Source organism: Hylobates moloch, unplaced genomic scaffold, assembly GCF_009828535.3.
Source record: "Hylobates moloch isolate HMO894 unplaced genomic scaffold, HMol_V3 SCAFFOLD_2, whole genome shotgun sequence".
NCBI classification, from domain to species: domain Eukaryota; kingdom Metazoa; phylum Chordata; class Mammalia; order Primates; family Hylobatidae; genus Hylobates; species Hylobates moloch.
Genome location: NW_026652277.1, coordinates 163,357,502 through 163,371,444, shown reverse-complemented (window position 1 = coordinate 163,371,444; position 13,943 = coordinate 163,357,502). Strand labels below are relative to the sequence as shown.

At 42.9% G+C, this 13,943-nt stretch overlaps 1 protein-coding gene across 3 annotated transcripts in view; it reads right to left on the bottom strand.

Moving 5' to 3' along the window:
• TIAM2 (TIAM Rac1 associated GEF 2) overlaps positions 1–13,943 on the bottom strand; it is a 168,646-nt gene that overhangs the window by 45,985 nt on the left and 108,718 nt on the right. For all 3 annotated transcript variants that reach the window (XM_032160946.2, XM_058435617.1, XM_032160955.2), the window contains one exon: positions 945–1,048. In XM_032160946.2, the coding sequence (XP_032016837.1) occupies positions 945–1,048 (104 nt within the window). The remainder of the gene's footprint in view (positions 1–944; positions 1,049–13,943) is intronic.

The window sequence follows — 13,943 nt, the reverse complement described above, 5'->3', positions numbered from 1 at the left end:
AGCTAAACAGAGAATCACCACATGACCTGGCAATTCCACTCCTTGGCCTGAAAACAAGGATTCACGCAGATAACTCTTACAGCAACATTCACCCCAGCATTACCCACAACAGCAGCAATAATCCAAGCATCTATCAACAGACGAATGAATAAACAAAATGTGGTGTATCCGTATAATGGAATATTACTCAGCCATAAAAAAGAATGAAAGTCTGACACATGCCACAACCTGGATTAACCCAGAAGACATACGTTAAGTCAAACAAGCCAGAAAGAAAAGGACAAATATTGTGATTCCACCAATATATGGGGCACCTAGAAATTGGCAAATAAGACAGAAAGTAGAAGTTATGAGGGAGGTGAAAGCAGGGGAAATAGAGAGTTATTGTTTCAGGGCTACCGAGTTTCTGTCTGGAATAATGAAAAAGTTCCAGATGGTGGTGGTGGTTGCAAACCAATGTGAATATACTTAATGCCACAGAAGCATACACTTGAAAATAGTAAAAAAAGGCATATTTTATGTTATATATGTTTTATCACACAAAATGACAACATTCCAAAAATAACTTTTCAGCCAAAAAAAAAAAAAAAAAGTAAGAAAGAAAGAGAATAGTAATTAACACCTTTTGACAAGGTTTTCCTTGTCAAAATCGCTAAGCAAAGCCAGCACAATACATGAATAGCAGAGTGTGCACTGTTCTTTGATGGCATACCAGAAGTCATGGAGGAGTTCTGGCTAAAGTAAATGGTTCCGATTAGTACTTCACTTCAAAAAATTCATAAATAAGGAAGCTGTATCCTTAACACACACACATATATATATGTTTGTATCAACTGCTGGACCTAGAGATAGGTAACTCCATCTCCTTTCCCCACCTTGGGTAAAGGTGGGAACCAACACTTGCCTGCCTGGTTCTTGGTTTGCGATTTGGGCCAGTATCTTACCCTGAACGTCTGCTCCATTTTCTCCCTGTGGGAAACCTGATCCAGAGTGCCATCTGTCTGACTCCTTTTCAGACCTGTTGTGATATCAGGGACGTTGCTGAAATCTGCATGAAAAATGACAAAAACATACATGAGTTTGGCCATTTGCAGAGAATAATAACGCCTGGTTTAAAGGCTCACATGGAGAAAGGAAAGGAGAAAACAACCTAGGGGCAGTACAGAGCAGTCCTGAATGACACTGAGGTTACAATTATGCACACGGATGGTCTTCTGAAACAGATCTAGGAGCTTGCTAATTGAAAAGGTAACATCTGCCTGTTTTGGTCAAAAGGGACCAATCAAAATAATAACTTCAATGCCTTGTCACTCTTCTCATTGTTGTGTAAACTATACTTCCCTAAGCTCCGGTCTTAAGTAATTTATTTGGACCTACAATCAAACAGCAACAACTTCGTTGGTATTTCCCTATTTTTGGCTAAGTGAAGGCAAAATTATCAGGGAATCTTGGAAATCAATGATGGAATATTACACTTATTACAATCTACAACTTGCCTATCTACAAGCATGTTTCTTTTCCTGGCATCAACCACAATTTCATCCTAACTCGAAAGTCCCAAGAGGATCAGTAAACCCTTATTAACTTCCAGAGTAAAGGCTAAGAAATCATATGGGCCAGGTGGGGTGGCTCATGCCTGTAATCTCAGCCCTGTGGGAGGCCAAGGCGGGAGAATCACTTAAGACCAGGAGTTCGAGACCACCCTGGGCAACATAGTGAGACTACATAGTGTCTCTAAGAGAAATTGAAAAAAACAAACAAACAAACAATCAGGCACGGTGGTATGCGGCTACAATCCCAGCTACTTGGAGGGCTGAGGCAGGAGGATTGCTTGAGCCCAGGAGTTTGAGACAGCAGTGAGCAGTAATCGTGCCACTGCACTCCAGCCTGGATGACAGAGACCCTATCAAGAAAGGAAAGAAAAGGAAAGAGGAGGGGAAGGAAGGGGAGGGGGTAATAATTAAAATATAAAAATAATAAAAATTAAAATTTTACATTTAAGTAAGTTAAAAATTAAAACATTAAAAAATTTAAATAATATGAAATAAGTAGAACACATAGCTTTCCAGCCTATAACTGGAAGCACACATCCCATCCTCAGCACTCTTCTCCAATAGAGACAGAAAGACCAGCCTCTATCAAAACATAACACAAGTTTTCATTGTAATTCTTGTATTTGATGGAATGTCCCCTCAACTAGGTGAAACCAGATGGTTTCTGATCCTAGTCAGGTACAACAAGAAATCAATCTGAGCTGATCTAGGCCCAAGAGGCTTGGATAGACTTGCAAACAAAGAAACTGCCCAGCATGATGGGGGCAGGGAGGCAGGGAAGATGGTTTCTGGAGAACCTTTTTTTTTTTTTTTGAGACAGAGTCTCGCTCTGTCGCCCAGGCTGGAGTGCAGTGGTGCAATCTCGGCTCACTGCAAGCTCTGCCTCCCAGGTTCATGCCATTCTCCTGCCTCAGCCTCTCGGAGTAGCTGGGACTACAGGCGCCCGCCACCACGCCCGGCTAATTTTTTGTATTTTTAGTAGAGACGGGGTTTAACCTGGTCTTGATCTCCTGACCTCGTGATCCACCCGCCTCGGCCTCCCAAAGTGCTGGGATTACAAGCGTGAGCCACCGCGCCTGGCCTCTGGAGAACCTTTAGAAGCTAGGGGAACCCCTGGAGGTTGGCACAGCTGAGAGACAAGAATGCCAGTAGCTGGTTCATGCTGATATTACCAACCACTACACAGGCACTCACTTCTAAGATAGGGGAAGACCTCCGGAAAACATATAATGATCTACAGAATTCTGCAGCTCCAATTTTTTTCTTCCATTACCTCTTCCGACACCCTAATCTCATCCAGATAAGGACCAGACAGATCACCTTGGTCATACCTCACTGTTGTTGGTTGCAGAGTTAAGTTAGCCTAGGGAAGGCAGTGCTGACCCGAAAGGCATGAGGTGTCCCTGGGGAAATTTTGAGTAGCAATGACAAGCAAGTAGACTTGGGCCTGCCTCCTCTAGTCCCCTAATGCCACAACCCAGAGGCAGTGCCCTCACCAACAAGCTGACTGCACGGGAAGTAAGATGAGACCTTCAACCACAAGTGACCCACCGCTGTCCTTTAAGACTGCCTCCTTTCTCTGATGTGTATACCTTGGCTTAAGGGAGACCAATCTAGGTAAGTCACAAAAGAACAGCAGCCCTCACTCCTACTGTATCCAGCCTAAGTGTATCTCCCCGTTCATGCATTCAACACATATTTCTTGAGTAGCAGCTGTTTTCCAGGCACTGTGCTAGGAGCTGGGGATGCAAAAATGAGCGAAATGCTCTCACGGGCTGCTTCTAGTCTGGGGAGAGGCAGTTGGTGAGGGAGGGGGAGGCGGAGAGATGAGTGCAACCAAGTGTCACAGATGATATGAGGAAAGCCCACAGGCTGCTGAGTGGGGACACACAGGAAGCAAGTTAATTCTCCCTGGGCCCTTAAAACATTTCAAAGGTGAGAAGACACTTGAGCAAAGCCTTTATGTCGAAGGAGTATTTATTTGACTTTCAAGCTGAAGATGACAAGGCAAGGTGGGCAGCAGGGAGAGGGGATTCCGGGACTGGAAGTGGCCTGAGTAAAGGCCAATGCTAGGAGGAGCCGGGCACCATCAGGGAACTTGCCGAGTGTGGCTGCACAGAGTGGGGCAGAGATGGAAGAGTGTTCTCGATGGACGGATGGATGGAGGACGGGAAAGTCACAGTGACATCACAGGTACAAGGTGTCAGGACCAGAAGATCACGGAAAAGAGCAACAGAAAAAAGTAAGGGATGGTTGAGCATTTGAGGAGGTAGATTCCATGGGTCCCCTCTTTGTCAGTTATTAAATATAAGAAGATACAGAAAAGAGACGCATCGAGGGAGACGCCTGGTTTCTATGTCCTAGGTGACTGAGTAGATGGGGAATGCGGCGAGGGGAGAAGTGGGGATAACAAGCTTAGCTTCCACAATGCTGAGTCTGAGACATGTGTGGGCCATGCAGTGGGAGATTTTCAGTGGTCGGGGGGTCCAGAGTCCAAAGCCCAGAAAGGCCTTCACAGATACATGGATTTGGAAGTCATCAGACTATCACTCCATAGCAGTGAAGCCAAGGGGGTGGATGACATCAAGAGGACCGAGGAGAGAACCATGGAAACATCAGTGCGTAAGGGTACAGGAGAGGGTGACCCTCAAGAGAGGTACCTTTCTTTTTATAGAGAATTTAAAAAGAAGTATAAGGCCATCAAAAAAGAGTCATGTCACAGAAGCCATACAATGTAAAAGTGCATTACCCAGGTTACAGAATCAAATTAGCATTAGTGCTGCCTTTACCTTGTAAATAAGGAGCCTTGGTATTTCCAAAGAGTTACATCAAGTACAGGAACTAGGACACACGATCCACATACACATTCACTGATGATGGGGATTTCACAGCCCCTGCTGTACATCAGGCATGTTCTAAGTACTAGGGATACAAAGATGAACAAGACCTTGAGTCCTACCAAGAACTCAGCTGTGACAAGGGCATAAGGAGCTTTGGAGCCCAAGATGCCAGATGGATGCTGGTGAAAATAGCATGGCTGATGTCAAAAGTGAGTGCCGAGTGAATCCTGAGTCATCTGAGTCAATCTCTTCACAAGATTTTGGAACTTAAACACTGAAAACTCCCTGAACCACTGTTCGCCTCTTATAAAAGAGACAAAGAGGTACTCATTCACTTAGGGAGGAAGAGACTCATTTCAAGTAAGCATGAGAAAGGGGGCAACGTGTACCTGGTAAGAGAATATTGACCCCTTCCTGTCAGAACCCTGCTCACTCCAGGATAAAGGCTTAGCTTTGAATCAGTGAGGCTCCCTTAGGCCCCCTAGAACCCCTTAACTTCAAGGAAACTTTGGATGCCACCGGATTCTCTCTGAGGCACAGGCTTAGACAGGATGGCCCAAAGGAACTAGCTCCCACTGAGGCTGGCCCTGGGGATCTGAGAAGAGAAGGCAGCTGTGGACAGTTCTTGAGATTCACCAAGACAGGAAATCTCAGCGGTGTTCTACTGCCCAAGTTTCCCCCGGGTGGAATGCATCTGCGCACACACAGAGTCCCTGCAGCCACCAGCAATGTGCCAGCACTGTCCTGGACATGACGAAGCACAGGAGAATCCGAGCTGGACAGTGTCCACAGCTGCCATCCCTGGCTCTGGGAGCCTCCAATTTTACCAGGACCTGTATCCCCGTAAAAGGAGGGTGCCCTTAGTATTCTTTATAGAAGAGAAATGAGATAAAAGTACATTCTGGAAGAATAGAAGACTGGCTTTAAAAAGAGTGGAGGCTGGTAAAATCCGAATGCTTATTTACAAAGCTGTTTGAAACAGGCACCCTGTCCTGGGTGCCAAATGCCTATACATAGCCCCCTTATATTCTGCCCACATCCTGAGCACCAGCTGCTAAAGGGAGTAAATATATCCTGCCCCTCCCAGGCGAAAATCTGGCTTCCCACCTGGGAGAGCCTCATCAGGACATACACAGTGCAACATGTTTTAGGGGTTCTTTGTCCTTATCAGAGAGTAATAAGCACTTGCTTCCTGCCTGCCCTGCACTCGGCATTGTACAGTACAGATGTTCAGACTCACTCCAGAAAAAGCCTCTAGCCAATATGACTGCAAATCATGAAAAGAAAACAAATTATAAATTCAAGTCAAGAGTTATCTACTTGTATCTGGTTAATATATCCTTTTGTCTTTCTCATCACATTTCTCATGGAAATTAACCGTTTGGGGCAGAGGTCTAGCAATTTGAAAAAATATAACATTTGGCACAGCCAACAAGAGCTTCTACTTAGCGGAAGAGCTTCTACTTAGCAGCTGAGCCAGCAGAGCTGCAATGTCCCAAGTTACAGTCTGGCCCCCTCAATTTGGATGTGTCATTTAATTTATTTATCCCCTAATTCCCATGGGTGCCAGACACTGTGCATCCACCACGTATAAGGTGCCATGGCCAGAGCAGTCACGGGCCCAGGCTCGGCTATCTTTCTCCTTTAATCAACATGCTGTGGGCTGGGCGCAGTGGCTCACGCCTGTAATCCCAGCACTTTAGGAGGCTGAGGGGGGCGGATCATGAGGTCAGGAGATCGAGACCATCCTGGCTAACATGGTGAAACCCCATCTCTACTAAAAATACAAAAAATTAGCCGGGTGTGGTGGTGGGCGCCTGTACCCCAGCTACTCAGGAGCTGAGGCAGGAGAATCACTTGAACCCGGGAGGCGAGGTTGCAGTGAGCTGAGATCGCGCCATTGCACCCCAGCCTGGGCAACAGAGTGAGATTCCGTCTCAAAACAAACAAAAAAACCATGCTGTGGACAAGGACGACACTCCAGGCAGGCTACCACGGAAAATGCCTGCCTCCCTACTCTTCCGCACAGCCTATGGCTCCTTACAGACAACTGGGGAACACATGTGGCTTTAGGTTTGAGACACCTGGTCATTCAGCTTCCTCCTGAACTGTGCGTCAGTACCTGGCCCATTAGCACCACTGTCAGCCAAGTCACTGGCAACCCCAGATCCTTTACAATGAAAGGGCAAAACATTTGTTAAAGGAACATCCTGGGTACCAACTTAAAAACAAATATCAGGAAATGTTGAAGTTAAGGTTGTCTCACCCACACAGCTCGTAATCTGAATTCAAAATATACAGTTACATCATTTCCAAATCCAACCTAGCACAGTTAATATGCAAACGTGTGGGTTTTGCCATTTCTTTTTCCTGTTGCCCAGAAAGCACCAATAGATCTACGTGCTCACTGTGATAGGCTCAAGGGGGAATTCTTTGGAAATCGGCAGCAATGGGAAGCTTGGGAGAAGGCCTGGCGTGCGTGGTGGTGTCCCTGCCAGCATCCCACCTGCAGCTTAATCCTAAGGAAGCCTGACTCTCCTCAGGCAGCTACATATGGTTCATCTGGCTGATGCCATCCCATAATCCCAGTCTTGCTGGCAGCCTCCTCCCTACTCAACCAGGCAGCAAGAGACTAGGCAACAAAGTTCTCTGTAGTCCCTGGACATCCACCAGGTGGCCGCCAGCAGACCCTGGAGACACCAGGCAGCTCCTGATCGTAAGGACAGGTAGGGAAGAGTTCCCCCGCCTTTCCAGCAGCCAGGATGGGGCTTCCTGAGGACAGGCAACTAGTTCCTAGAAAAAGTGATCTAAGAACCACTCCACCCCAAAGTCTGAGAGTGCCTCCCCAGTTCTCAGGAACAGCAATTAAAGAGAAATTAAATTAAAAATTTCAACATGATATCAATCAGTAGCCAAAAACAAGAAATGCAAAGTGACAGGAGAACATTTGTTTTCTCTTCTTGGGTACAAGATGACTTTTTTTTTTTTTTTTTAAGAAATTAATAATGGTAGTTGCTATGGTTTGAATGTGTCCCCCAGAATTCATGTGTTGGAAACTTAATCCTCAATACAACATGTTGGGAGGTAGACTTAGTGGGAGGTGTTTAGGTCATGAGGGCTCTACCCAGGACTCATGAATATTAATGCCATGATAAAAAGGGCTCTCAGGAGTGGCTCTGTTCTCTTCCGCTGTTTACCCTTCCACCTTCAGCCATGTGAGGACGCAGCATTCAAGGTGCCATCTTGGAATCAGAATCACCAAACCTAATGGCACCTTGATACTGGACTTCCCAGCCTCTAGGACTGTGAGCCTGTAAATTTGTTTTAAAATTACCCAGTGTGCGCTATTCTTTACAGTAGCACAGATGAACTAAGACAGCAGTCACGGCATCGGAAAAAGCCGTGCTTCAATATGCGGACTGAGGATTCATTTGAAATAGACTAAAAGTATCAGGCATAAGAATGAAAACTGTTTTTAAAATATGTTTTTCATGCTTCAAACCATATATTATAGTACATTGATTTTTAATACTCTCATATCCAAAGGGTCCTTTTTGATAATACATACTTTTACTATCCTGAAATAAAAATTATTCTTAATATAATCTACCTCCATATATAGTTTCTTCAAAAGCAATATATACTACCCTAAAAGTGAGACAAAAAGAAAAATAAATGGAAAGTAATTTGTAATTAAAAACTATGTGTTTGAATACTTTGAGTTATACTCCATATGTAAATGGCAGCAGAACCTCTCCAGAAGCCATGAGGAAGCTGTCAGCCACTGGCTCTACTGGCCTTGTCCCAAGCTTCACCACAGACCAGTGCCAGTGTGTCTTGGTGGTATGACCATCAGTGACATGATTTTCCAAAATGGCAAAACTCCTGGCAAAGTTCTGAGCAAAACAAAGGATGTACTTCCCTTATTTATTGGGTTGCCATCTTGCCAGAAAATTCCAAGTACCCTATAGCTGTGGGGAAAAAATAATTTGCATTTCTTTGTAAAACAGAGGTAATTCCTAGCTCAGATAATTATATGCACGTTTTTTCACCTCCATTAAGGTCCAGTCGAACAATGTGCAATGTATGGGATTAACTTGATCACTGCAGGATGTCCAGCAACCATGTCCCCAGCTACCAAATGTCACCATCCCTGGAATCATTATGATAATGATAACCAAAAACAGAAACACAAACTTCCAAAATGTCACCTGGTGGTCAGCGCCACCACCTCTGAGAATTGCCTCTGCCCCTCCCCGTGGCCAGGACCTCAACTTTACCTCTAGGAGAATCAAGTGGCATCAGAGGACGCAAAATGCATCCAACCCATAGCATTTTGCACCCTCCAAGTATTAGCCTCCCTCACTTCCCAAAGAAAGATAAAATATACTCACTAAAGCAATTAAAAATATAGCAGCCAGATAACGATGAAGTGTATTTCAGTGGGACTCTCATCTCAGGCTCAAAAAATGTTTTTAGTTGATTAAATCATTAATCCTTAGAAACCCCTTCTGATGTGAAAATTATAGAAAAAGAATTTTCTAAGAAGACTGAAAAAAATCTAAAAAATAATGTCAAAGTAGTTACAAGTGAATAATAAATGGTTTAATTAAGTTTTCAACTACATAATCCACTTTGGCATTAGAGTTACACGTCTCTGACATTTAATACTTACATTCTACTATCTACTCACATCCAGATAAAATAACGTACTTTATTTGAATTATGCTATTAATCTATTTGATTTACTCAGTTTCTCTATTTTGTTTCTCAGAATTTATCCTATGCAATTCCATAAATGAAAAACTCAGAGAGAATCAAAGAATTTTAGATCAGAAAAGAAACTCAGAAATTACCCCATTCGATTCCTTCATTTTATGTATCTTTTGTTTTTTAAAAAAAGTACAAATGTAATTTTAAGAAAAGATTAAAATTTGGGGAAAGCAAAGCTGCCAGCTGAGGCATAATAGCATTATGTAAATAGAAAATTAAGACTTTTTTTCAGTTCTCCAAGCTTCACCCACTATTACAAAACTCTGCATTAATGTTCACAGCCAGTTATCACAGTACAAACAGCACATTGAACATTTGCAAAGAAAATCTTTGCAAATCTCTTTTATTTTTTTTGAGACAGAGTTTTGCTGTGTCACCCAGGCTGGAGTGCAGTGGCGTGAACTCAGCTCACTGCGACCTCCACCTCCCAGGTGTGATTCTCGTGCCTCAGCCTCCTGAGTAGCTGGAACTATGGGTGCATGCCACCGCACCCGGCTAATTTTTTTTTTTTTTTTTTGTATTTTCAGTAGAGACGGGGTTTTGCCATGTTGGCCAGGATGGTCTCGAACTCCTAACCTCGAGTGATCCACCCACCTCAGCCTCCCAAAGTGCTGGGATTACAGGCGTGAGCTATGGCACCCAGCCAGAATCTCTCCTTTTAAATTTAACTTTGTGGCCAGTGGGGTGATTCATGCCTATAATCCGAGAACTTTGGGAGGCCAAGGCAGGAGGATTGCTTGTGGTCAGGAGTTCACAAGACCAGCCTGGGCAACATGGAAAGACTCCATCTCTATTAAAAAAAAAAAAAAAAAGTTATCCAGGTATGGTGGTGCACACCTGTAGTCCCAGCCACTCAGGAGGCTGAGGCAGGAGGATCACTTGAGCCCAGGAGGTAGAGGCTGCAGTGGCTTGTGATTGTGCCACTGCACTCCAGCCTGGGCGACAGAGCAAGATCATACTTTTAAAACAATTTCTTCTAAATAAATTTAAATTTGTAAACTTTGTATAGCAATGTATATTTTTAAGTAACACAGATTGTCCAAAATTTTACTCATACTTTTACTTTAAAATGCAGGTGGTTTGTGCCACCTTTCATTAGTGACATTAGCTGTACTGTGCCGTCCAGGCAAATATCTGTGATCATCAGTCAGTGAAAGAGAATGAAAACAAAGCATTTAAATGAAATAATAGAAATAACTGAGAGGGAAAAGAAAAAGTAACTCTTGAGTTGAACACATTCAAAGGTGAGTCAAGTCCCAAACTGCACCATTAACAAAGAGATCACCATTTATTATTACCTACTCTTAATATAGATAAAAATCAGTCTTCTTTTCTGACCATATCTGGGACTTTGCATTTTTTTTATTGTTATGACTCGTGTCAGGGAAATTCAAAGCAGCAGTCTGAATGTTATTGTTAAGCTTGCAAAGAAATAAATTCTATTATAGCACAAATACTGTGCTAGAAAGATTCATAAATCCTCCAAGTCCATTTAACCTGAGGTCACATTCCAATTGGTGACGTTTTTGGCAATGTAAGCTAACACTGGCAATAAACAGAGAGCAGTAAAGTAAATGCTGGTAGTAAATGTTTCTTAATAGCAAACTGCCAGGATCTGATTCAATTGTCTTGTGATAAATGTCCTTAGAGTGGGAAAGAATACTTAAAGGAACATGGCAGATGTTCTCACAGTAGAAAGGTGCTGCCAGCCACCTCCACACTGACTGCAACACTCCTTCTTAGAACAACGAAAAAGAGTGTTTAGATGTACCCATATCTTCCTTCGCCAGGCAGGCTATGGCAGTGACTGAGGCAGCGTGCTTAACCCAAAGAAAGAAGGTGCAGAGCCTCCCATGGGGTTTTATGAGCCCCAGTGAAAAATACACAGTCAATGACGAGAGAGATCTTCAACCAAGGTCTTGGCACTGCAAGGAAATGGACACCCACTAGCACTGGGAGGACACCCCAATGCCACACTTACTTACCTTCAGAGGCATGTGACAGACAATACTGTATTTCAAACACTCAAAGAATTTTAATAAAGCTGAATTTAAGTTCAAAGCCCTTAGGAACTACTTAGCTGGAGTTCTATTTAAAGACTTTGAGAAGAAACCTAGACAAAAGTACACACGAGATTCTATTAGAGAAAGGTGCTACGGAAAAAAGAAAATTTGAGGACACTTTTCAGTAAGTGCTACGGTTCTCTTGGATTAAAAGAAGGTAAAATTGAATATTATTCAGCCATAAAAAGGAATGAAGGATTGATTCATACTACAACATGGATGAACCTTGAAAACATTTTGCTAAGTGAAAGGAGCCAGACACTGTATTTTCATTTTTATATGAAATGCCCAGAATAGGCAAATCCATAGAAACAGAAAGTAGATTCATAGTTGCCAGGAGCGGGGATTGGAGGGTGGAGGATGAGGAGTGACTTCTTTTTTTATTTTTATTTTATTTATTTATTTTATTTTTATTTTATTATATTTATTTTATTTTATCTATTTTATTTTATTTTTGAGATGGAGTCTCGCTCTGTCACCAGGCTGGCATGCAGTAGCACGATCTTGGCTCACTGCAACCTCTGCCTCCTGGGTTCAAGTGATTCTTCTGCCTCAGCCTCCCAAGTAGCTGAGACAACAGGTGTGCACCACCATGACCAGCTAATTTTTATATTTTTAGTAGAGACAGGGTTTCACCACATTGGCCAGGATGGTCTCGATCTCTTGACCTTGTGATCCACCCACCTCAGCCTCCCAAAGTGCTGGGATTACAGGCGTGAGGGACTGAGCCTGGCCTGAAGAGTGACTTCTGATGGGTGTGAGGTTTCTTTTTTGAGGGAATAAAAATACTGTGGAATTAGACAGTAGTGATGGGTGCACAATTTTGTGAATATACTAAAAACCACTGAATGGTACACTGTAAAAGGTAAATTGTATAGTATGTTAATTCTATTCAATTTTTAAAAAAGAAGATAAGGAAGTCAGGGTAGATATTACAGGAGAGAAATTAGAATTAACAGCAGAACTCCACCATGAGAGGGTTCCAAAGAAACAAATCACAGGAAATATATGGCCACATGATTGCAAGGTTAATGAAAATCTGTATGAACCATCAAAAAAGGAACAAGAATAGATAGTGAAGCTATGACTGTAAACAATTGACCTTTCCCTGAACTGAGAAGGCCCCAGATGATCACAAGACCTTTCTGATCATCAGTCCCAACCCTCAGATAAGAATCCAGATAAGAAGACAAGGACTATCAGCAATCCGGTCACATCTAAATTTGCTTTACTGCAAGGCAAATTATAACTGGGTTTTACTCTATGTGTATTAATAGACAAATCTTTAAAAGGAAAAAGAGCAGTTAAAATCCAGTCATTTTTCCCTACATGGAAGGAAAAACAGGAAGACACAGTTCTATCTGTATGTGCCACTGACTATGACCTTGTCCAAGGTACCAGAGGCTTGATGTGTCTCTATACCTTGATTTACCCAGCTGTGAAAGTAAAATGATAATAACACATCTCTGCTCCATCAGGGTGATGTGAGGGATAATTAATGTTTTTAAGGTTCTTTGTGAACTTTATATTGAGACAGCCTGCTATTATTAGGAAGCCTTAACAAACACGTTCTCTACCGCAGTCAAGACCTGACTCTATTTAAGGAGGGAATGAGACTGGCTGCAAAACCAAAATGGAATGTTTGATCCATTACTTTGCTTTTTTCACTTCATAAAATTTTGGAGGAAATGTATACTCCTGTAGTCCTTATATTATCACTTCAATCACATTAAATACAAGAATTTCAGAGAGAGAAGGAAAAAATTTTAAACTATTTTGCCTGATCCCTTGTTTTAAGAGTCAAGAAAATAGTTATAGTAACCTGCCCACGGTCACAGATGAAAAAGCCAGGAACTAGAATCCATTTGAGACCTTATTTGAGACCCATAGTCTTTTACAAATGTTACTGTCCCCAAATTAAGACACAACTCACTGTCACTATTGGCCTATACTGGTGATACAGAAGTTACTGTTCTCAGGCTGGGCAAGGTGGCTCACACCTGTAATCCCAGCACTTTGGGAGGCCGAGGTAGGCAGATCACCTGAGGTCAGGAGTTCCAGACCAGCCTGGCCAGCATGGTGAAACCTTGTCTCTATTTAAAAAATACAAAAATTATCTGGGTGTGGTGGTGCGTGCCTGTAGTCCCAGCTACTTAGGAGGCTGAGGCAGGAGAATCGCTTGAACCTGGGAGGCAGAGGTTGCAGTGAACCGAGATCGCACCATTTGCCTGGGTGACAAAGCGAGACTCCGTCTTGAAAACTTTTTTTGTAATTAAAAAAAAAAGTAAAGAAGTTACTGTTCTTTTTTAGTTGTGGTTTTGGTTTAGCTGGCAAATTAACTGTCATGGGCACCAATTAGCCCATTAAAATTGCAGAGCAGCACAGACGTGGGCCAGCAGCTAGGCTCCGTGGACTCCCAGGATATGGCAGTAGGACTCCAGAGCTGGGGCATGTGGTTCTCCACCACCACAGCCATGGGCCATCCCAGGGTGCCCTCTACACTTGTGCCAGTGATGGAGACCTCGGCTCAAGAAAGTCTCAGCACCATTCCCTTGCATCAGATTTATAAAGAAGAAATTATGGAAGCCTCAAGATGTGCTCCAAGGATTCCTTTTATCCCCCATAATCCATTCTTAAGAACGTTGCCTTAACTTTCATTAAGAGATTTTCTTTTTTTTTTTTTTTGAGATGGAGTTTTGCTCTTGTTGTCTAGG